This window comes from Choristoneura fumiferana, chromosome Z (genome assembly GCF_025370935.1).
Source record: "Choristoneura fumiferana chromosome Z, NRCan_CFum_1, whole genome shotgun sequence".
Classification (NCBI taxonomy): domain Eukaryota; kingdom Metazoa; phylum Arthropoda; class Insecta; order Lepidoptera; family Tortricidae; genus Choristoneura; species Choristoneura fumiferana.
The window spans coordinates 15,997,462-16,020,654 of NC_133472.1; the positions used below are offsets into that span (position 1 = coordinate 15,997,462).

General features: G+C 38.7%; 2 protein-coding genes across 5 annotated transcripts; one reads left to right on the forward strand and one right to left on the reverse strand.

Annotated features, from left to right (window-relative positions):
* Nucleotides 1–1,240: 1,240 nt before the first annotated feature.
* Nucleotides 1,241–23,193, reverse strand: LOC141429302 (uncharacterized). 4 transcript variants are annotated; one of them, XM_074089611.1, is made up of 17 exons: nt 22,975–23,193; nt 12,536–12,667; nt 12,226–12,422; nt 11,991–12,132; nt 11,819–11,912; nt 11,382–11,561; nt 11,005–11,169; nt 10,667–10,832; nt 9,973–10,119; nt 9,351–9,575; nt 7,562–7,793; nt 7,331–7,471; nt 7,132–7,251; nt 6,573–6,753; nt 6,136–6,387; nt 5,357–5,545; nt 1,241–4,026 (listed from the first exon to the last, which is right to left on the reverse strand). In XM_074089611.1, exons 2-17 carry the CDS (start codon nt 12,664–12,666, stop codon nt 3,856–3,858), a joined length of 2,733 nt encoding a protein of 910 aa, XP_073945712.1. In that variant the 5' UTR covers nt 12,667; nt 22,975–23,193; the 3' UTR covers nt 1,241–3,855. The 4 variants fall into 4 exon arrangements, with proteins under 4 accessions (XP_073945712.1, XP_073945703.1, XP_073945719.1 ...); XM_074089602.1 differs by lacking the exon at nt 22,975–23,193 and adding an exon at nt 22,082–22,297; XM_074089618.1 differs by lacking the exon at nt 22,975–23,193 and adding an exon at nt 12,766–12,786.
* On the forward strand, nt 15,726–17,645 carry Ak3 (Adenylate kinase 3). The gene has a single exon (XM_074089655.1). It carries the CDS (start codon nt 16,174–16,176, stop codon nt 16,831–16,833), a length of 660 nt encoding a protein of 219 aa, XP_073945756.1. The 5' UTR covers nt 15,726–16,173; the 3' UTR covers nt 16,834–17,645.

Consider the following 23,193-nt stretch of genomic DNA (forward strand, 5'->3'; position numbering starts at 1 on the left):
AATAGGTGATAGGCATTATGTGTAATGTCCGGGCAATTTAATTATTTTAACAGTTATTATCAAATTGCCATCTAATGTTGGTCATTTTACATAATGCCTGGGCATTATGAAAAATGCCCGATTTATCACTTGGTCCACAACATATTCGTTACCAAAACGTTAAAAATATCTATGTAGGTGGCAGATCGTAAAATCCGCCACACAATGGCGCCATTTTATGATTTGGCTAAGGGATTTCCGCCATATCGTTAAAAACTCACCGTTCAACGATTAGCCTAGTGACGTTTAGACAGATCATTTTGGTAGAAAATTTCAAGCAAAAGTACCTACCTATATAGTATGGAGCCAGGACTTAAAAAATTTGAAGTACATTTTGATCAAACAATAGCTAAGGTTAACGACTTAATTCGGTTCTGGCACTTCGCCGGCCGCTGCAACGGCACGCTCGCTTCGCTCGCTCGGCTCATGCGTGTGATCACAATTAATAATAACCACTCCTCGCTTCGCTCGTCGTACCTAAATTATTTTGGATTACAGAGATAGATTTATTTTCATCACACTTGCTCGTAAACAGTGTCGTAACATGCAGGCTACCTTGGTTGCAACCTGCCAAATAAAACCCTCGACCTTAATGTGCTTGTCCGTTGTCATGAAACCCGTGGTCGGTAAATGAGTCATTGCACGTACTTATTTTCTTGTCATGAAGCCCAAGGTCGGTAAATGAGTCATTGCACGTACTAATTTTCTTGTCATGAAGCTCAAGGTCGGTAAATGAGTCACTGCCCGTACTGATACTGCTGCGCGCGCGCCAGCAGGACCACATGCACACGCACATAAGGCGCATGCTGCGGGAGGGGGAGGGCGGCTTTTTAATTTTTTTCTCGCAAATGTGATAAAAAATATTGTATGAGGCACGGGCGGTACTAGAATTACGAACATCGACTCAATAAAGCCCCCAGTCTTCAACTTCAGGCTTCTAATAGACTCTCGTTCGTAATTCCTTATTTACCGCCCTTATTAAGACACAATGTACTATTATGCCTTCGACTGTACCAACAGAAGGTGTATCTAGCATAGGTGTAGGGCAGGTAGTATATTTATAGTATAAATTTAAAATAAATATTTACTTAAGAAAATATAAGAATAGGTAAGTACGACCTAAGTAAAAGGAATATAAAGACGTTCCTATATGAGCTGGGATGATGATGAAACGGGATATAAAGCGAAGAAAAAAAAACGATTTAATATTACGCAATAATTTTATTCTTTTCAGCAATAAAATTATTTCCTCAAACGAGGTCCAAGTTCAATATATGGGTATGCAAAATGTATTTCATTCGAGCACATTACTAGGAACGGAAGACTATTGTGTTAATTTGTTTTATACAATTTCTGTAAATTGGTGAAACACTGAGCGACAACTGAGCAGCAAAAACTTAGTGCTGTGATTTATTAACAGAATCACTGAAAGTGTACCTCAAAAGTGCTAATGCTAATGACCACAATAGCAAAGCCGGACCAGTGCGAGTTAAACCGAGGGTTTTGTACAGTCGCCATCTGTTATTCACTTATTTCGGAGTGGACAGAGATTTTCAAGGTAACAGAGTACATGTTTCGATATTATTATTGTTTAAAATTTGGCCCACTCTACGTACAAAATTACCTATTACTGCATACATTTGAGGGCCAGATTTTTGCCGCTCAGTATATATTTTTGTTACCTTAGCCACTCTGAAATAACTGATGGCGACTGTACCAACCACCAAATAACATTTATGTACAATCACTATACCTATATCGATCGGCTAACGTGTAACGTGCTAAATCTTTCAATCAATAAAGAAGGGCCTTGAGAATTTTGCAATTATTTTATAAATAGAACTTATAATGGTAGGTACAACTGGTTCAAGTAATCCTTGCAGTCAATGTCAAACTTCGAAAACGTAATAGGTAGGTACAGCTAAGAGGTACCTGCATTATGCACGTAATACTACTGTACAGCCTTGGATTAACTAATTAATTCACTAAAGACGAAACCGAGAGTTCTGGTAAGGACGTATCATAGGGATGGCATTATTATAGCAAACATTATGTACAAGAATTTTCTTAGTTTCGTTTTTAATGTTACTAGCTCTGCCGGTCGTAGCACACGCAACTCGCACTGACTGATGCTCGTTCTACTGTAGGTAACTTTCTATTCTTTATGATTCATTCCATTAATATGTTCGTCTAATGATGACTCGAGTTTAAATATTGCTTTTAATTGTAGGTACCTAGTTGTACTTTAATTGATATTCCGTTTCAATTATATTTAACCAGTACTTAGATAATTTTATGTATTTATCTATTACTTATTGCTATACAAAGTTACTGTATCTACCTATTAGGTAAAGATAATCACCGATTTCGTAAAAAATGTTAGCTGAGGGTTTTATACCTAAAATATTTGCTTATGTTAATTTGATTGCTATATTTTACTCGCTTATTTCACATATTATTTGTATAGATAATATATGTGACCCCTGTACCCTGCACACCTAACATGATATCTATAGACCTCGTACTGTAGGGCGCTAGTTAGGTATATTAAAGTTTAAATGCAAAACAGTAAACACTAGATATCAGATTCAGTTTACGAGTTTTAATAATATGGTTAATTAAAAAGTAGTTGGCTGTCCGTTTTTCGGGTTCCGTAGTCAACTAGGAACCCTTATTTATAAGTACCTATGTAAGGATAGCTAAAAAACTTTAAAGGAAGGCCCCTTTCGCTAGTACCTTAACCGTGACAGTTTAGACAAGTTGGCGTTCCAAATTAGGAAAATCTGTACATGACCTAAGTACTAAATACAGGAATTGCCTTTCTCAAGTTTTTCATCTATAAATATTTATAATAATAATTAAGTATTATGTTCTGTACAAGGCGACTTTATTCACGAAGGCTATTGGTTTGAACTTCATGAATTTAATGTTTCACCATATTTTATTAATCAGAGGGCTGATTTTTTAAATCATATCTGAAAACCGAGTGCAGTACTTAGCAGAAAATTACCGGCCTATAGTTCACTTCCAATACAAAGTAGTAAAGAAATTAACTGGAGCAGTAGTAATTAATTGAATCAGGCGTTACTTTGCGGAGGTCCCATATCAATGAACTAAAATAATTTCTTTGCTCATTCGCGGCCTTACGATAGCTAAGTTTATGCAAGATATGTGTGTTCATGCAATTCCTCCACCTCCACACTGTCAGAACACACAAATCACACAAACCCATCTATCACCACACCACACTACACTGACGCGTTTCGATCTCAACCAGAGCTTCATCTTCAGAGCAACACAACCATGCTACCAGATGTTAGACTCAAACTTGCGGGTGAGCAAAGAAATTCTTTTAGTTCGAGCAGTAGTTTTGGAGTACCTACCTAGTATCATCAGCCAAATATGTGGTCTACGACCCTAAAGTTGATATCAAATCGTTTTCATGTCATAAAACAATAATGCCAATAGACGTGTCTGTCAACTTGAAAGTTGCATTTGATAGGAACTTGTTTAAAAATTGATAGACCATTTATTTGGCTGATGGTACCTAAGTACCTACATACACTACACAGACTCACATGTTCGGATATCATTCACAGATATGGTTTCAAAAATCGGTCCCCAGGCCTATGTTATGGCCTAGTATAAACACTTTTGCAAGCTGTATTTCGCATACAAGGTATATAGACAGTCTGCCCACGTCTGCCTCTGCTTTAGAGCGGGCGAGCGAGATATTACTAAACTCCACCACCCAGACAGAGCTTGAAAGCGTGCTCATTCCTTGTATTTTTCGCCGAACAGCTTGAGATACTGCTGCTAGAGTTCCTCGGGTATTTTCTCGATGCCGATGAGGTCGTCGAAGAGCGAATGTGAGTCGTGCGGGGCGCGCGGCTCCCGCAGCGTGCGGCGCGCGTACTGGAGCACCGCGCGTGTTAGCTGCCCCACCGTCCACTTGCGGTCCACCACCACGCGCGCCACCGTGTCCAACTAAAAGTTATCACCATGGTATCTTAGGCTGCGTACGCAGTATGCGGCTAACCGTGCGGTTTGAGCGCGTCGTCTCTTTCTCAAGCGATAGGTACTTTGAAGAGGGACGGCACGCTAAAACCGCGCGGCTAACCGCATATTTAGTGCGTACGCGGTGTAGAGACTCCTAGCGCCATCTAGTGAGCACTTTTTTTTTATTCGACTGGATGGCACACGAGCAAGTGGGTCTCCTGATGGTAAGAGATCACCACCGCCCAAAAACATCTGCAACACCAGGGGTATTGCAGACGCGTGGCCAACCTAGAGGCCTAAGATGGGATACCTCACGTGCCAGTAATTTCACCGGCTGTCTTACTCTCCACGCCAAAACACAACAGTGCACGCACTGCTGCTTCACGGTAGGATTAGCGAGCAATATGGTGGTAGCAATCCGGGCGGACCTTGCACAAGGTCCTACCACCTGGAAAACCTCAACCATGTTCTACATCGCGCATTTATTTACATATAGAAACTCCAACCATGTTTTACATCGCGCTATCGAAGTTTCACAACTCGGACGCGAATATACAACTACCGACGCTCGTCCTTCGGACTTTCGTTCCCAGGCATAAAGGTGGTTTTCCACTGGCGAGGCGAGACGAGAATTGAAATTTGTATGGCGGCGCCCGCAGCGGCCTGCGGCGGCTCGCGGCGGGCGCGCGATAATGCATACATATTTCAATTCTCGTCTCGCCTCGTCTCGTCTCGCTTCGCCGGTGGAAAATCACCATAACACCTGCCTGGAGAGAGATCTCTCTATTGGAGCCTCCCCCCTCAGCGGCCTTAAAGCTGCGCGTCCACTGCATCGGAATCGAGCTGTATAGAGCGAACGGATTTGTTGCTTTGTATAGATTTCAATGGTACTGCGTGCAAAGGACCGGCATTTCTGCGCCTTAGATCACAAAGCAACAAATCTGTCTGCTCCGTATGGTGCGTTCGCTCAAATTTCGATGCAGTGGACGCGCAGCTTTAGTCTGACCTATGGCCCTCAGAGCTAGTATGGACATGGACGGTGCCGCTAGGTATTCATAATTTAGCCGTATTTTACATACACATAGTAAAAATATTGTCATTAATAAACCAGAATAGCATTACACGGCTTAATTACGAACATTGGCAAGTAGCTGAAGAATTACGGTTCGCGACTGTACGTTCTGTAATTGACGATCTGAAATGAATGATATGTATACAAGTATATACATATAGTATATACATATCTGCCCCAGCCGGGAATCGAACCCGGGACCTCATGCTTCGTAGTCAGGTTCTCTAACCACTTGGCCATTGTTACCTTGACCAGTTTCTCGTTCGCGTAGGTGTAGTATATGAGCGCGGGCACGCCGGCGACGCTGGCGGCGAGCCACTGCAGCAGCAGCTTGAGCTGCGGGTGCCCGCGCTGCCGCTGCCCGCAGCCCCAGTTGCCCGTGGCCACGGGCCTGCACGACCCGCCCGATACTATCTTGTGAGCCAGTTGGCTCAGCTGCAGGCAACGGAAATGATTTCTCCAGTTGTATATAATTATTATGCGGCGATGTTAATAAATAACTAGCAGCTGACAACCGAGCAGAGTGAGTTTTAAACTATGGAAATTAAATAAATTGTACGAGTATGTAGTTAAATGACCAACAGAGGCTAGGGGTGTATTCAAACTGACTAGGATTCTGTTGCTATTTGGAGGTCGGTAGAAAAAAGGTCGACGTCTATGTAAGTGATTAAATCAAAATTCCTAAAGCGTACCTACTTGGATGCCACCTATGTTGAATACTCAAAGGAAATTCACGATAATTTGCGTTATGTACACCTATACTACATAATAGTAAGACTGTCGTAGGTAGGTATCTACTTAACTTAGTCGATGATTTGAGTTACAGTGCAGTTGGTGATGTCATGCAAATTGTAATTATTAGCCGATAAAGCAAAGCCTATAAGAAGGATGTAAACTGCGGTGAAGTTAAATTAGGTAGATATTTAAATAGACATGTTACGTGTCGATGATAAGTTACAATTAATTTACTGGCATGGTTCGTTTTGATTGAAAATTAGCGACAGACGAGAGCAGTGCCTGCTAACCTTTGGTTTTTTTAGCTTAATTGTTACCGGTTCACATTCAACATGTTCTTCTATTGTTTCTACTATCATGTTTATCATCCAATTTAACTTTTTCTTTCTGATACTCGGGCATGATACTTGTGTGGAGTTTGTTTCTGTGGAATTACTAAACGAAGTCAAATCGAGTTCGTTTGTTTCGAAATCGCCATCTGTGTCACTAGTCAGCTCTTTTTGTAATATCTTCTCCGGTACAAATTCTTTTATTTTGCGTTTCTGTCAAAACACATTTAAGTAATTTGAAATCACGGTGCTCCTGGACCGCGAAAGGTTCCGCGATCGATTGATACCAGGCGCAAATAGGCTTGTTGTGGCAATGCGATATTGATACATTTTACTAAGTATTATGCGTGTTTCTATGCATTGGGCAGTGTTGAACATTGGATGGGATCGCAACTTACCAGTTGGGCGGCCAGGCGGTGGCGATGGCGTGCCAGCTCGAGCGACAGCGAACGCGCGGCGAGCGCGAGGCGGCGCGGCGCGGCGCGATCGCGCGGGTACAGCTCCGCCGCCTCGGCCTCGTCCGTGCCGCCACCCGCCACAGATTCACTCAGCGTGCGCTTCAAAAGCGAACCTGCGAATCTGAAACAAAGTTGCAGGTATATAAATTTTAGTTCGAATTGTCCAGCAAATGTGAGCCGCCATACAGCATGTCACCGTAACAGACCTAGAGATCTTACTTACTTACGCTAGTTAACAGTTGTCTCGTGTGTACTTCCTTATGTAATGCGGGAACTGACATATCAACGGGGAACGAATGAACTGATTTTAAAGTGCTAAGAGTACTTAAATGTATGCATGCATACGTGCATACTGTGGGAGTGCTGAAAACTGCGTTAAATAAGTAGGTAGGTAAGTATCATGATTATTACAAGACCTAGGTACCTACCCGGTCACTAAGTAGGTACCACTTAATTTAGGTCAAGTTCTTTTGATAAATTTATCTCTTACTTTACCGACCTTATTACAGCTAAGTCTCGTGAGTCCATTTCACGTGGTTTGTGTTCGCCTGATTCACTATCAACTATAGGGTCGTTTAGCCAATGATTAAATTGTTCATAAACTTCTTCTAGTTCCGATCTGAAACAACAAACAATATTTTTATTATTCATAGTTCACCCAAGATCCTATTCAGTCTTTTATAGGTAAAAGTACTAACGTGTATTCAGTACTAAAACTATACTTGGAACTGTTGCCGGTTTCTTTTCTTCCTAGAGGGCGATGTCTTGGTGATCGATTGCCATTGCTGACCGTTTCCTTTTCTGTCAGCACGAAACCGACGGAACCGCCCCGTTTAACTCTAAAACATACCAAAATAACTATTTATGAAAAAAGGGCTTACGCAAAGTGAAATAGGGGGTCGATTTTCAAATTTTAAATAGACACTGACCTAATGTCGTTATCATTAAGTTCAGCGCCGGATATGCTAATACCGACGGCATAGCTGGAGCTGTCTGTGGACCAGTCGCCGGTGGTGCTGCTGGAGTTGTCCGCCTCGCGTTGCAGCGCCTCGCGCAGCCGGCCCGCGAAGCTTAGACGTCTCTCCTCGGTCGATAACTCTTTACAATATTGGAATGAATTTGGCCGAGCACTCTCGCCCTTTCCCTCGTCTTCACTACCATCTGGAAGATTAGTGCCGCACTCTTAAATAATCATTTATGAACGAAATTAAAATGTGAGGTACTTAATGTTTCCACCCGCGGGTGCTTCTGTGGGTAGGTAGTTACCTAAAGCGTCAATGACACTACTTCGTTCACCTTCCAGGTGGTAGGACCTTGTGCAAGCAATCCGGTTGCTACCACCATCTTGCTTGCTAATCTTGCCGTGAAGCAGCAGTGTTTGCACTGTTGCGTTTCGGCGTGGAGAGTAAGACAAGCGGTGAAATTACTGGCCCTTGAGGTATCCCATCTTAGGCCTCTAGGTTGGCAATGCATTTGCAATCCGCCTGTTGTTGCAGGTGTCTATGGGCAGTGGTGATCTCTTACCATCAGGAGACCCACTTGCTCACATGCCATCCAGTCGAATAAAAAAAAACCTAACGGTCGCCGCACTTGTGTTAAATACTTCTTTCAACTAACGTCGTCTTTACATTAGTCTGTCTTCCTACTGCGGTGCGGTTGCCATCATACATAACAGGATGTTGTATTTAGTTATCGCTATCGCTATTTGAATGCGGCCGGCTGCCGTAGGTATTCTTTTCTTTGCACTGTTGCTGTCACCGCATGTTGCATGCGGGTGACACTATTTACCGGCACGGATAATACCGACATGGAAATAACGACCCGATATTTCGTGTACACACCCATACAAACTGGTGTCGAAGTGTGTTGTACGTCCGGGAAAAAGTGTCACCCTTGCATGCGATTTTCCACCGGCGAGGCGAGATGAGACGAGGCGAGAATTGAAATCACACTGGCCCTTTTCCACTAAAAATTTACGTTAATAACTACTAGCCCGCGCGAGCTCGCGATTGGCAATAAGTAATAGTCACCGCGGGAGTTAAAAAGTGGGTACCTACTTACTCCATGAACACAAAAGAGCCGTGCAACCATCTACGCCACGCACAAATACGATACTTAAGTATGATAAGGACGTTCATGGCTTGTACTAAAATTTAAGTTCGTATCGGAGCGTCCCTCCGAAGCTTATATTATTTAATACGAGAGTGAGAAGGACGGCATATACCATAAGAAATTAGATTTTTAGTAGTAACACCTATCGCGCGAAGCGTGTTGCTGTTGCATTCTCGCGCGCCCGCCGCGAGCCACCGCGGGCCGCCGCGGGCGCCGCCATACAAAAATTTCAATTCTCGTCTCGTCCCTCCTCGTCTCGCCTCGCCGGTGGAAAAGCACATTTAATTTATACTCTATGTTGGAAGCAATACGGTTTATTTTTACAACAACAAATATTAATATATAATATATGGTGCGTGCGAAGTTCCCAATCCGCACTGGGCCCGCGTGGGAACTATGGCCCAAGCCCTCTTGTTCTGAGAGGAGGCCTGTGCCCAGCAGTGGGATGTATATAGGCTGGGATGATGATGATGATGAACTATTAAAAGTTGAATCAAAGCTTTGGTCGTAAAGATAACAAAGACTTTTTTCGCGCAACCTTTTGCGTCATAATCATAACACATTATAAAAGTGTTCGAAATCATGCATAACGAAGAGTTTATTTACATTTTCCGTAATCAAAGCTATCATTGGCACTGTGGAACTCTTCATCGCTTGAGTTGCAACTCGAGTAGAGGCTGTCCTCCTGGCCGTCGAGTTGTCCGTGGACTGGACTCCTCGTCACTGGAAGACATTCGCCCGAAGATCCTAGGACTATGAACCTGCCTCGACGATTGTTCAGAGTCGCGACGTCTGGTGTTAACCAGCATTTCCGTTTTAATATTTCAACACCTAAAAATAATAAAAATATTAAGTATTACTTAATTTTTGCCCGTGTAACTTCATCACTATCGCGCGCCCTCAAGAATGATTCAGATTTCGGGATAAAATGTACCTATCCTTCTTTTTATTCTTAACTTCTAATATGATGTAAGTATACAACAATTCATGATAAAATAATGTTTATTTGCATGTCTTAGTGATAAATTACGCATACGCTTTTTAGCTGAAACGCGAAGTTCAAGCCTAGTCACTTGGAGAGTGTCTAAATCAATGAGAGGAATAATAAGGAATGGCGAATACTTATAGCTTGTATCACAGTTAAACTACAGTCTTGCCAATGTATTGAGAGCAGTGAGTAGGATGATTGCAACGTTGTTTAGAATATTCGACGGATTTTGTAGCTTACTCGGGTCGTTAAGATTGAGCGTGTTGGCGCAATAGTTTTGCGGCGACGGACTCCGGCTGTTGCAGCTGTTCAGAGTGCTGCAAGAGGACGCCTGTTTTATTACTACACTGGCTTCTACTTCGGGAGGGGTGTGACTGAACGATTCCCCTGGAAATAGATGTACATTCCTGATTAGTTTTTATATTATAACTTTATAGTACTTACCATAGTATGTAGGTAGTTAATATTTAGTAGCTCAAATGGAAGTTACGATCGTCTTGTAGCAAAATCAAATTAAATAAAATAAATGTAATTTTTGTTAAGTTTACTTCCATCAAAATATATATGAGACAGTCAAGCTTTAAACCAGGTTAAAAAAATAAATCAACCTTCAACTTTTGCTGCAAGTCTCCATAAGAAATATCAAAAAGTGCTTATAATGTGTACGCAATCCAAATTTAGATATTTTAACTACTTATGCCTTCGTTCCAGAACCTCCATATAACACAACTTCCTGAATTTAGTAGGTACCTAATCGACTAATCTTAGGTAGAGAAAGTCCCACTGGAAGATCAGATCACAACACAATTTCCTTGAGAAAGGTTCTCTACAACGTGGGTAGGCAAGTAGGTAAGGTAAGAGTATAGTTGATTCGGGATTGCGCTTCTCGGAAGGTTCGTTGAGATTTGGAATTATTAAATTAAAATGAACTAACCTATTGGAGACAGCCTTCGTTCATGCCTCTGAGTATCACGAGATTGCATGGGGGTTTGTTGAAAACCGAGAAGACACTTGTTGAGTTCACGCAAAACGTTGTCTTCTTCCCATTGACTTAATGGTAAAGCGCTATAATCTTCAGCGTCCATCATACACACTGTAACCTGTTTGAGCAAAAACATACAGTTAGGTAGGTACTAAATTACATGAAAATCCAATATTAACTAACACAAGAAAAGTATCAAGAACAAGGAGCATCCACTTTTCGCAAACAATTAAAATCAATGTCTATTTAAAATGCGATTTTTCAATTCAGGTAAGTAAATAGCTAGTTACCGTTGTGGGCTCCTCCAAAAATTCTATGTTGCTTTTGTGTTTCCTATCTGAGATTCTGCTAAATATTCTGACGTTTTCCACCTTTAAAACTTCATTATCTTCTAGAGCTTCTACCGATAACATGACCGGCAGGAGTTCGGGCATCATGAACATGGATAGAGATTCCTGTAATGAAAGCAGAACAGCGATTCATCAAGAGCATTAAACGATCCCTTATTTCTGCTCATCCACGTTTCCGGTGCAGCGCGTGCGACAACTCACATTGGTTTGGACGCAACACTCATTAACGCATCTTGCGGACGCTATGAGTAAGTAAGGTACGCTGCGCTCAAAAATGAATGAATGAAAGGCAAAAAAAACTTATGAATACAATGAACCTGAGATTCTCCGTCAATGAGCACATCTCCGCCAACTCGGTTCGTGGCAAAGCAGACCCTGAGAGCATCCTCGCTCTCGCAGCGCTCCGGCCTTCCCTCATGCCGCACCAGCAACTTGCACAGCGGCAGCGTACACTCCAGCCAGTCTTCAATAGTCAACCATTGTTTTGCGGTCATCACCTGAAACCATTTATACAAAATTGGCAGTGCTGTCACGTCAAATTGATTTAACACAATATTTAATCTACCAATTCGCAAGTGCATATTACCGAATCATATATATTAAATAGGTATACTATCTCAGAACCCATATGATGAATGTTGTGACCTACTTAAAGTTTTTTTTTTAAATTTGCAGTAAGTATTGGTTAAAAATGTACTTTAGTGGATTAGTAAAATTAATAACTACGAAATGTAAAATCGTGAGAAAAAATTACCTGGCGGCTTATCTTTATGGATCCCTCATTATTGTTTTTATCTAACCACTCAAAATAGTGAAGTAAGCTTTTTAGCTTATGTATTTGTGATTTCCTGTAAACATTTTATAAAACTTATAAGATTGTATTCATTAAAAAATAGTATATCACTAAGTCCCAAATAAAGGAATACCTGTGTAAATTTTTAAAAAAATTGGTAAAATTGAAGTCTTGTAAAGTAGGATGCGTCTTTAACGTCCTTTTAGGAAGGGTCGAGAAGAAAGCATGAGCTATCAGAGAAGATACGAAATTGTATTCTAATTCAGTCACGTCACCTGCAAACATTGAGCACGAAATAATAACTATAGTCCAGGTTCAATTCAGGATCGAAATTAACGTTTCGGTAAAAATATAGAATAGTAGCGTACTTTGCTGCTGTAAACTGAACATAAGTCCTTTCGGGGGCCGCCATCTTTTTAAATGTAATGCTCGATTCACCATAATTCTAATAGTATTATCTAAAAAATGTCTGCGCTCCTCTTCCTCCATTTCTTCAGTTAGGAACTGTTCTAAACCTTTCATCAGCTCAGGATCTTTGACATCGTCTTCTGGATCTATTCCAATGCTGTAACAGGATTTTATTTGAAGATATAACTTATACACTTACTGATCTCATTCATTTTTTTACGTAAATTTTAGAAAAATATGTACTTATATGCAAATTTTCGAAAAACCTACTTGCACATGTCGTGAATTTTTAACATGCTGGCCGCCAGCTTAGCAGGAGACGACGCAAGTAGGAGGTGCTTGAGGTGACGCTGCACTGATGTCCACCAGGGCAGGTCACACGGCAGCATGACAAGAGCCATCCTGGAAAGAAAAAGTTAAGATAGATTAACTTTCAAATGGTTTTTTTTCGAGACGTCATCAAATACATAAATATAAAAGACAAATAAGAAGGTAAATACTCAAAAATATCTACAAGACTAGACCATTAAACACTTAATAACTTTTTTGATCGCTGAGATGGGTATGAATTGCACCTAGGTATAGGTGCAATTCATAGGCGTAGCCAAGTTTTGATATAGGGGAGGAGGGTAGTTCAAGAAAACAAAGCAAGGCAAGGTTAGGCAAGGTTTGTTTGAACTGAACCCCAACCAACACCCACTCTACCTCGGTGGTGCAATCAATTCAAAAATCGAGTTCTAAGTAAATAAGTATATGTAATCCTTAATTACATCATGATTGTATAATACTTGTAGTTAAGTTATTTTTAGAATAGTTTTTACCACAGCATAAGTAATAGTACCAGATTTTACTTCAATTTGTATCATCATACTAATGAGTGTGCTTAGATAAATTAGATGAGTGCAGATAAAAGTCTCGAGAAAGGACATGACAGTTTTATCTCGGAAAATGTCATAGTTCCGTAAAAGTCATCTGGTGTAAAATACATAACTGCTCTTACAAAAATGTCTACGATAGAGAAATAAAGGTAGGTACCTGCCTACATAGGTAGGTTCATTCTAAAAAAATACAACGACCGTGTTTAGTTGTTTAGTCATCATCATCATCCCAGCCTATACACGTCCCACTGCTGGGCACAGGCTTCCTCTCAGAACAAGAGGGCTCGGGCCATAATTCCCACGCGGGCCCAGTGCGGATTGGGAACTTCACACGCACCATTGAATTGCTTCGAAGGTTTGTACAGGTTTCCTCACGATGTTTTCCTTCACCGCAAAGCTCGTGGTAAATTTCAAATGTAATTCCGCACATGAATTTTGAAAAACTCAGAGGTGCGAGCCGAGGTTTGAAGTTGAACCCACGACCCTCTGCTTGAGAGGCGATAGGTCAAACCACTAGGCCACCACGGCTTGTTTAGTTTTTTAGTTGTTTAGTATTCGGGTTAATTTGCTTGTGAACGCACTTATTAGGATTCCAGAAGTAGGTACCTATGTAGATATTTATATTAGTTATTCATCTTACTTATTGTCGATTAAAGTTCTTTTTTTTCTTAAAGAATGACAAGCATTGACAAGCATTAGATAAAGATGAATAGGTATTATCTTCATCGATACGGTGTAAGATTAGTTCTGTATACCTACCCATACTGAGACTCAAGGCTATAATGGTAATTTTCCACCGGCGAAGCGAGACGAGACGAGGCGAGACGAGAATTGAAATTTGTATTCATTCTCGGGCGCCCGCCGCGGGCGCTGCCATACAAAGTTCATTTCTCGTGGAAAACCACCTTATGGCTAACAATAAGATAAGAATTTACCTGAAAAGGTAGAGGTTCTTCTAATAGTAACTATTTAGGTAGGTACATTTAATTTCCGATTGTCAAATGTAGTTACTTATAAGTACTACACCTACTATTTGATGAACACAGAAAGCCAGAAAAGGAAACATTACGAGTATTAGACGTACACAATGCGTACACAATAAACGCAACTTGGGGTGCTGTGCAGGCGAACGAGTTAGATAAACATTTGGTAGAAGCGCCAGAAGGGTAGTACGGGAGGGGTAGTGTACCTAGTAGTAAGACAAGTGCGCTATGTATGTAATTTGCACTTAAACATTCTCATTAGGTATAACTTTACTTGATGTTTTGAAATCTCCAATTAACGGTGGATTTAACACTAGGTATATACATATCTCTGTAGATATTATTTCTCAGCACCCTTACACGACAAAATTAAATAATATAATTATACTTGGTTTGGATAGGTATTTAACTAAATGAAATATAAATAAAACAACGTCAATTTTATTGGTGTCTTACATATTGAAATTTCCCCATTAAACTATATAAACAGCTACATTTCTGTATTGAAATACACTAGTCTAGTTTGTATTACAATGATAGATAAGTAAAATGTTTAAAAACCTTGAATGTACCAAATCTGGCAGCTGAAGTTTGTTTATATTTAGTTAAATACCTATCCAAACAAAGTACATAGGTCTCAGTCCCACATTTTTATCATTTCTTTCTAATATGATCAATATTGTATTGATCAAATACTTATGTATATATAATAAAATATTATATGTATGAATTAATTAGACCAGCAATTCTGCTGGAAATATGAAATAGTCAAAAATAATTTATTTAATAGCGGTTGTAGGTAAATCGCAATACTTAGGCGGAGCCACTTTAAAATAAACCATTTTATTAGGTATTGTGTCGGCTTTTATTTATGGTTCTTATGTATAGCTTTAATACTGATCCTATACTAGGAAGTGCACAACTCTAACTTCGTATGTTCCTTTCGCTGACGCTTAGGTATGTCATTTAATACGCGAGTGAAAGGGATGGCGCGTTTCTATTTGCGAGTTTCGTAGTAGCTCCTCTATACCTATAGCCTCTGCTATAGCCCCATAGTCTATAGGCCCTCTGGCCTACTCCGAAATTCGAAAAATCGAAGTTCGTATCGCACCGTCCCTCTCACTCTCGTATTAAATAATATAAGCGTCAGCGGGACGGCAAGAACTAAGTTCGAAATTTGGACTAGCAGGGCTACTACGAAATTCGAAAATCGAAGTTCGTGTCGTTCGGTCCCTCTGACACTTATACTTACGAGAGCGAGAGGGACGGTACGATACGAAGTAGGCCCTCAGGCGTTGGCAGCCCATGCTCGGGAATTAATTATCACCGAATCACACCTTGGCTGGTTGTTATAATTTCCCCAGAATTTCCCGCGATTTTGTGTTTCAGTGAAGTTAGAAATAACCATTAATGGTGTTTACTGTGCATCGCACTTATTAATTTGGATTATCATTTGTGTTTTTTATAGTTGTCGATGTAGTATTAAAGTATTAATAGAAGAGAATAGGTCAACTTTAGACGCTTTTAGATCCTTGCAATCAGTGGGCGACAAACGGTGGGCTACTCGAACCGACTACTGAGCGCGCCGTGCTGTCAGTTTGATTTGACATTTCAATTCAAGTTTTATTTGAAGTTTGCACTTTGAACACTGAACTTGCGCAAAATTTAAATTGCATATTAATTTGTTACATTACCTGGATTAGTGTCTGAATACATAAACACACATGCAATTATATCTGAGACTGTGACATTTATATCAACTATACGAAATTAATTAAGTGACCTTTGGCGCCTTCCCAAGTTACGAAGTATTTATTGATACTGCAAGTTACGCGAGGTACTTTATTTCATTTATTTTTATCTAATTCACTAATTAGTTAAGTGGTATTGACCTTATACATATCAATTGCTTTCAATTCATCGTTTTAATTAATCCTGTTGACTGTTATCTGACTTGTATAGTATAGGTTATGTCGTGTAAAATAGTGCAGGTGTAGATAAACGATAAGCATTAAGTAACGAGTGGAGCAAAGGTCGCTAAATAATCATGACGCTAAAAGCAAAATTATTAAAAGCCCTAATTTTGGGTGCACCTGCCTCTGGAAAAGGCACAATTTCATCTAGAATTGTGAAAAAGTACAAGATAGAACATGTATCCAGTGGAGACAAGTTAAGGGATCATATACAGAACCAAACAGACCTTGGAAAGGAAGTGAAAAAATATTTGAATGACGGCAAACTAGTTCCAGATGACTTAATGATCAAGTTTATGACAACGGAACTGAAAAAGGTTGACAATAAGCCATGGTTACTAGATGGTTTCCCCAGAACTGTTGGACAAGCTGATGCTTTATGGAAAATACAACCAGTGGATGTAGTGCTGAATCTGGTGGTGCCATTTGATGTCATTATCGACAGAGTTAAGAATCGCTGGGTCCACCTACCTTCAGGCAGAGTTTATAACATTGGTTTTAATACCCCAAAAGTTGCTGGTAAGGACGATGTGACCAACGAGAACTTAGTGCAACGCCCTGATGACAGGCCAGAGGCAGTGATGCAACGTCTTCAGATATATGATGATATTACTCGTCCAGTTATTAATTATTATAAGGAAAAAGGAATTCTAAAAGAATTTGAAGGACGCACTTCGGATGAAATATGGCCTAAGGTTGTTGCCTTCTTAGATCCTTTATTTGATAAGAAATAGCGCTCAGAATATCGCAATAGAAATAAAATAAAAAACTTGGTGCTAGGCAGGTTAGAAGTTAGGTTGACTTTATTAGCTGTGTCTGTGTAAAAGTTCTGTTCCAAAAAAGTCAAGTAGATTGAGTAGATACAAAAGTTATACAATTTGCTTAGTCATGTAAGGTAATAATTAGTGTTTTCATTTTATTTATAGTTAAATATTTAAGATTCAAGTACCAAAGCAGCTGTATGCACAAAACTGCCATAACTTGTGGTGATGAACATGGATAATTAAAGCCATATTAGTGTCAATGAACTTTTTTTGATGGTTATTATGTATATACATAGATAATAATAAGCATAAATTTGTTAAATTGGTTGCCTACTTTTTGCTAAACATATTGTAAGTCTTCCATATTTCTAAGACTACAATAGTTTTTTGTGTGAATGTAAAAATGTACAATTAGTAATAGGGATACAGACAAAACATAAATTATTCTTTTAGATAAATATTTGAACCATTTTATCAGGATGGCCACTGTGGCTATATTTTTATCATTGTAGCCATGTTATGATATACATTTTAGTTAAATATACAATGTTAGACAGAAATGTTGTTTTTTTTTTAACTTTTCACCTAATGTAATTTTTACTAAAATAATACATTTTGACCATTTCTGTATTTATTGTATATGTTGTGGATCAAGTGATAAATTGGTTATTTTTCATAATGCCCGGGCAATATGAGATAGCAATTTGATAAAAATCATTCAATTAATTACTTTGCGGGCATTATACATAATTGGGAAAAGTAATAAAAAACATGTCTCATTACTATTTTTTTTATTTTTACATTTAATTTAATGAATCTATAAACATCTATAAAAATCTGTAATTTAATTCTGGCACTGGCCAGCCGCTCCCGCGATTTACCCAAGACTTTATTGATTTATATAAAAGTAAAAATCAATCAAATCAATCAAAATAAATCAATAAAACTATAAATTTATAATTATTTATATAGTATTGCATGAAAAATAAAAGGTACATAGTAAGTGAACAATTGTTTCCACTGTTGCTATTTAATTTCCTCATAATCCAAGTGAAAAGCAGCGTAAAAGCTAAGCTTACTTTGGGACTAGGTCAATTGGTGTAAATTGTCCCGTGATATTTATTATTATTATTATTTATTATTTATTTGTATGGATGTTTCTTTTTTAGTGACTATCTTCTGATCGCGTTGACACAGAAGTTTTATTACCTAATAATTCAAAGCTTGAAAGTTTGTAGATGCTCCCATTTTCCCAATTATTCTGTTAACTAGATTATCAGAAAAAAATATTGGTCAAGTATTTTTTCTTTCCACGTGAAGTTACTTTGTGCGACAATTTGAAGCACGGCGTCACGTGACGTCACACGGCGCCCCCCACTCCCGAACTTTGACGCGCTTCATCTTAATCTTTGTCATTTTTATTTGATTGGCAAAAGAAATAATACATAGGTAAGTATCTAATATTTTCTGATAATCTATCTGACCTACTAAATTACCCGTCACGCGTCCCAGAGACTACATTACTTAGTCCCTAACTTTTTTTGTGCGGGAAAAGTCCTAGAGACTACTGGTAGTCTACCAGTTTGGGATATAATGTTTTTTTTACCCAGGAAACTATAGATAACCAATTGGCCCAAAGCAAACACTCGTACGTCGTACTGTGGGAGCGACATTAAGGCTCCTATACCTAGTATAGGTAGTGCCACGAGAGTTGAAGTGAATGATTGATTATTACACACACAGCTACAACAACAACATATCGTGTAATGACAGCAGGATTTTGACATTTACTCATTCATTTCATTCTTTCCCCTTTTGTGCAATCAGTTCTTTTTGTAGCTGTGTGTGTGTAATCATTCACTTACACTCGTGGCACATCTACTCGTAAGTATACTTTCTTTTTGCAACCGACTATTATAGTACCTACCTTCGTTCTCGTATTCTATTTCTCTGTTACGAGTACTCACTCTCCTTATTATATTGTTACCATTCTTGGATTTTATTTATTACCTACGTTACTCGCTCATGCTCGTGGCTTTGCCCTTGTGAGTGACTAAATGACACCTATGTTAGTTCCCTATTTAATTAATTTAAAAATATCCGTTCTTGTACCCGTTTGCGATACAATTGTAAGCCCAAAATTCAGGTTTTTAGTTTTATTGTCGTTTTGGTCGTGCGTTGCGTTGATAGATCAATCAGTGAGGACAAAAGACATTGTAAGTTTAAATATGTAAGATGACAAGGTGCACAAGTTGTTAGTTATTTCGTTTAAGTACTTATGTCGATAGAATTAGTAGGTACCTATTTAGTACCTCTATTTAAATTTCGTTGGTACCTCAATGAGGGTTATCGCGTATGAATTCGCCGCTAGAGGCGCTAGTATAGCGTGAGGTCTCCGAAATGTCAAATCTCATAGTTTTTGGGTGAGCTACGCGGGTTTATTTATAATTAGAATAATTTTGTGAATATTTTGCATTACCGTAAATTAATTATGGCAATTATGCGTTACGGGGCAATGAATGTCTGTGTTTTGAGACAGTTTTGTCTTTCGGAAACTTTTGTCCTCCCTTTTTTCCGAACAAAACGGGACTAAGCAACACTATGGTTGCTGGATATTTTTATGGTACGGTTTTAAGGTGTATTAAATATGATTTTAATCTAAACTTTGTTTTAACACCCGTAATAACAGACTCTGAAAGCCACACTTAAACACCCCACGCAACAGTGTCGCCATCTAGAAAGACAAAAAACGATAGCCCTCATTGGTTTAACAGTGCCTCCAGTGAAAAAGGGAATAACTCAAAATAGCTTACTTTTCAGTAGAGGCAAAAACCTTTCTTTGGTCGTTTTTTAGGTCTTTAGATTTTTTTATGGTTTCAGGCTATATAGGCAGGTATAGGTTACAATTTTGTTTAATGGGTATTGTTTTAACATTTAGTTATTCTATACACATATTTTTTAAGTTTTCTTTTAGTTATGCTCTTTGTCACTAAAGCATAATGGTATAACAGGAATTGACAAGATTTCATATTTCTAAGACTATAATTTGATTCGTTCTCTGTATTCTGTTTGGAAAGAGAAAGACGCTGATATTTTTAAAATTTCGCTACGATTATTAATTAATTTATTTTTTAAAGATGTGCTTATTCTAAAAGGGCATAACTCCAAAACTACCACATAATAGATCCATTACTTTGGTCTAGTCTCTATTAAAAAAAAGATCACGTAAATCAAGCGTAAATCCAAAGATATATTATTCCACCAGTCTCTCCTTCCTCTTTGCTCTTTGCGTAAATCTGACGTAGACGATGTCAAATTTATGACAGCTCTTTTTTCTGGTGAAAAAGGCAAAGGAAACATGTCTATTCTGTGGTAGTGTTGGCAAATTCAGATATATTTTTTAAATTTTTTGTATTTTTAAAAATGGAGAAATAAATTATAATAAATATTTTCCCATGTTCAGGAGGCAAAACTCTTTCGATTCCTTTAGTAATTTACAGGTGTTAAAAAATGTAATCTTGTCAATTGTGTTAGTTCATATTGTGATACCTTAAACATAAGACGACTGATCTATGGTTACAACAATACTTATTCTACCCTAGTTATGCCTTTATGTATGTCTATTTATGTCCACATTGTTACGGAACAACACAAGTTATGTCTTTGTAAAAAAAAGATAACTGCAGACGTGTCTATAGGATGGATGTTTTTTTGAGTTAAAAGCACTTGTACCTTTAGACTTATAGAAAATTGCAGATAAGTAGAAATATGCCTTTAGAAACGGTGAGTTATGCCCATAGCGTAATCGAAAAAACTGGGTGAGAGGATAGCTAGATATATGTCATTTTGTCACAATATATAACCAAACACGCTGAATCCAATGGTGTAATAAAAACATAAGGGTATAACTCCGGCATATAACGGTGTCATCTTTATTGGTTAATGTTAGATCTATATAAGTTTGTTAGATCTAGGTTAAATTGCACCGTTTGTGCCCAAATAAACAATAAAACACCTATGGCTCACGCAATTGCGTGATTTAAATCACGCAAAATAGGCGCACTTAGACGTCGAATTGCGGAAAACAGCCCGCTAATACCTACCTATACCTATACCTAACAACCTATGGCTTCAGATACTGTTAGAGCAGAGGTTCGTGAATTCGAACTCAAGCTCGCACCATTAAGTTTTTCGTACAATTGTAATTTAATACAAATTTTGATGGATGGAATCAGGATGTTGGGCTACCGATTCGAAATTCTATAATACTGATATCTTCACACAAAAATCCAGGCTAGGCCCCCCCTCAAAAATAACCCTAGGTACCTACGCCGATGAATTTTTAGAAGGATAAAATTACGAGATATTAAATTGTGTATGTGTGTGTGTGTGTGTGTGTGTGTGTGTGTGTGTGTGTGTGTGTGTGTGTGTGTGTGTGTGTGTGTGTGTGTGTGTGTGTGTGTGTGTGAGAAGTTCCCAATCCGGAGGCCCGCAACTGTGGGACTGTGGGAACTACAGCTCAAGTCCTCTTTTTTTTGAGACGACGCCATGTCCAGCAGTAGGACATAAGGTATATATATGACGGCCGTGCTGATCTGGTTAATGGACTCTGAAATATAGTCTATATTTACTACATTATATATTAGGACTAATTAATTAGTACTTAGTATTATAATGCTTCGAAAAAATTAAAAAAATGTCTGTGAATGACTAAGATTGCAAATATTTTTGAGTTCTTGTTTACGCTGTCATTTTGTGACGCCGATTGTACATATAAGTTATTTCCGAAGTACTTAGCAAATATGAGCACTACTAGACCTTGGCATGGTTAGTTTACAAAACGGATAAAAAATAATCTGTTTAACATTTATTCGTTGGTTTTTTTCATAGGTACCTAGGTAGTCCTTGGAACCGATGTTTGAAATTAGATCAGTCGAAAATACCGTTCGAAAGTGGTAAATCCGAAATTTAATACTCGATTACTCGATTACCTAGTTAGTTTACAATGTTGATTTAAGCTGTAATTTTTTACTAGCTACTCCTCGTATTACAAATTCAGCATGATTTTTCAGAGCTGTTATTTCAAATATCGGCCCCTTCGAGTCACTTCAGTGGGTTGGGTTAGCAAAAGTTAACAGATCCGGTTGCATCTAATAATTACCGTGATCCAGCGTGGTAAATAATAAAGTGATTTATATAGTGAGCTATGCCTCCTCACCTGTGGCGAGTCCTACTCCGTAGGAGCCGTAAACATGAACTGTACCGGAGTCACTGTTTATGTTGAGCCGCTACGCGACAATCTCCTTTTTACGCACTTTTTTCATTGTCTATAAGAGACCCGTCCACAGATCTTACTTTGCACATACAACATCTTATTGCTTTCTTATAGACAGAAATAGTGTAGTGAGTGAAAACGCGGCCGGCCGCGGGCGAGACGCGAGCGCGCGAACCCCAGTTATTTTTAGCCGCTTTCATGCATCGATGCTGAAATTAGATTGTAAATAAAAATTTTGGGCTACAAAGTCGTAGTCCTCATTTTCCACGCAGCTAGGTCGTTATATGCTGCCTTACTGCTCGCAAAGTCTAGTACTTTAGCAATAGTTGTTTATTCCCTTAGGTGCCTTACGTTTATCTAGAACAGATGAAACCTCAGTAAAATGCCTGGCCGGACATTTCATGGCCACTACGAGTAGGTTACACTCACGTTACACTATTTGAAGTAAAAATATTTTTGGTGCATTTTTAAATTTTAATTTGCTAAACGATACCTATCTTCATTTGATAATTTAATTTAATTTAATTTAAAATTAAGTAATAATCACTTAGTACCTATTTACTTATGTAGGTACTTACTATGTCGATTTTTTTTCTATTACCTAAGTACTTAAATATGTTTTTAATTCATAGATTTATTTTTAAAACTTTCTTTTGGTTTTAACCAGATACGTAACATGATTATGAAAGTAACGTTTTCAGACTAACGCACTAATGCACAAAAAACTTAGTTAAAGATTAGGTACCGCAGGAAATTCGGAATTTCTATCAAAATCGAGAGAACATTATTGCATTATATTGGTAGGTTACGTATTTAAACTAATACTTAACACTCACTTGAGACACAAAAACGAGTAGCGACGCTCTGACTTGTACTTTTTCAGTAATTTATTCTTCTTAAAATAACAACAAGACACGAAAATTGCAGGTTATTTTGCTCGTAGTACATATTGGTATCGAGGATTAAAGCGTGCGGTTCAGCAAGCGATTCCGGCTGTACTGACGTCGTTGTGCCGACTTTCACTAGGGGAAGGCTACGACTACCCTTGCCCTGGC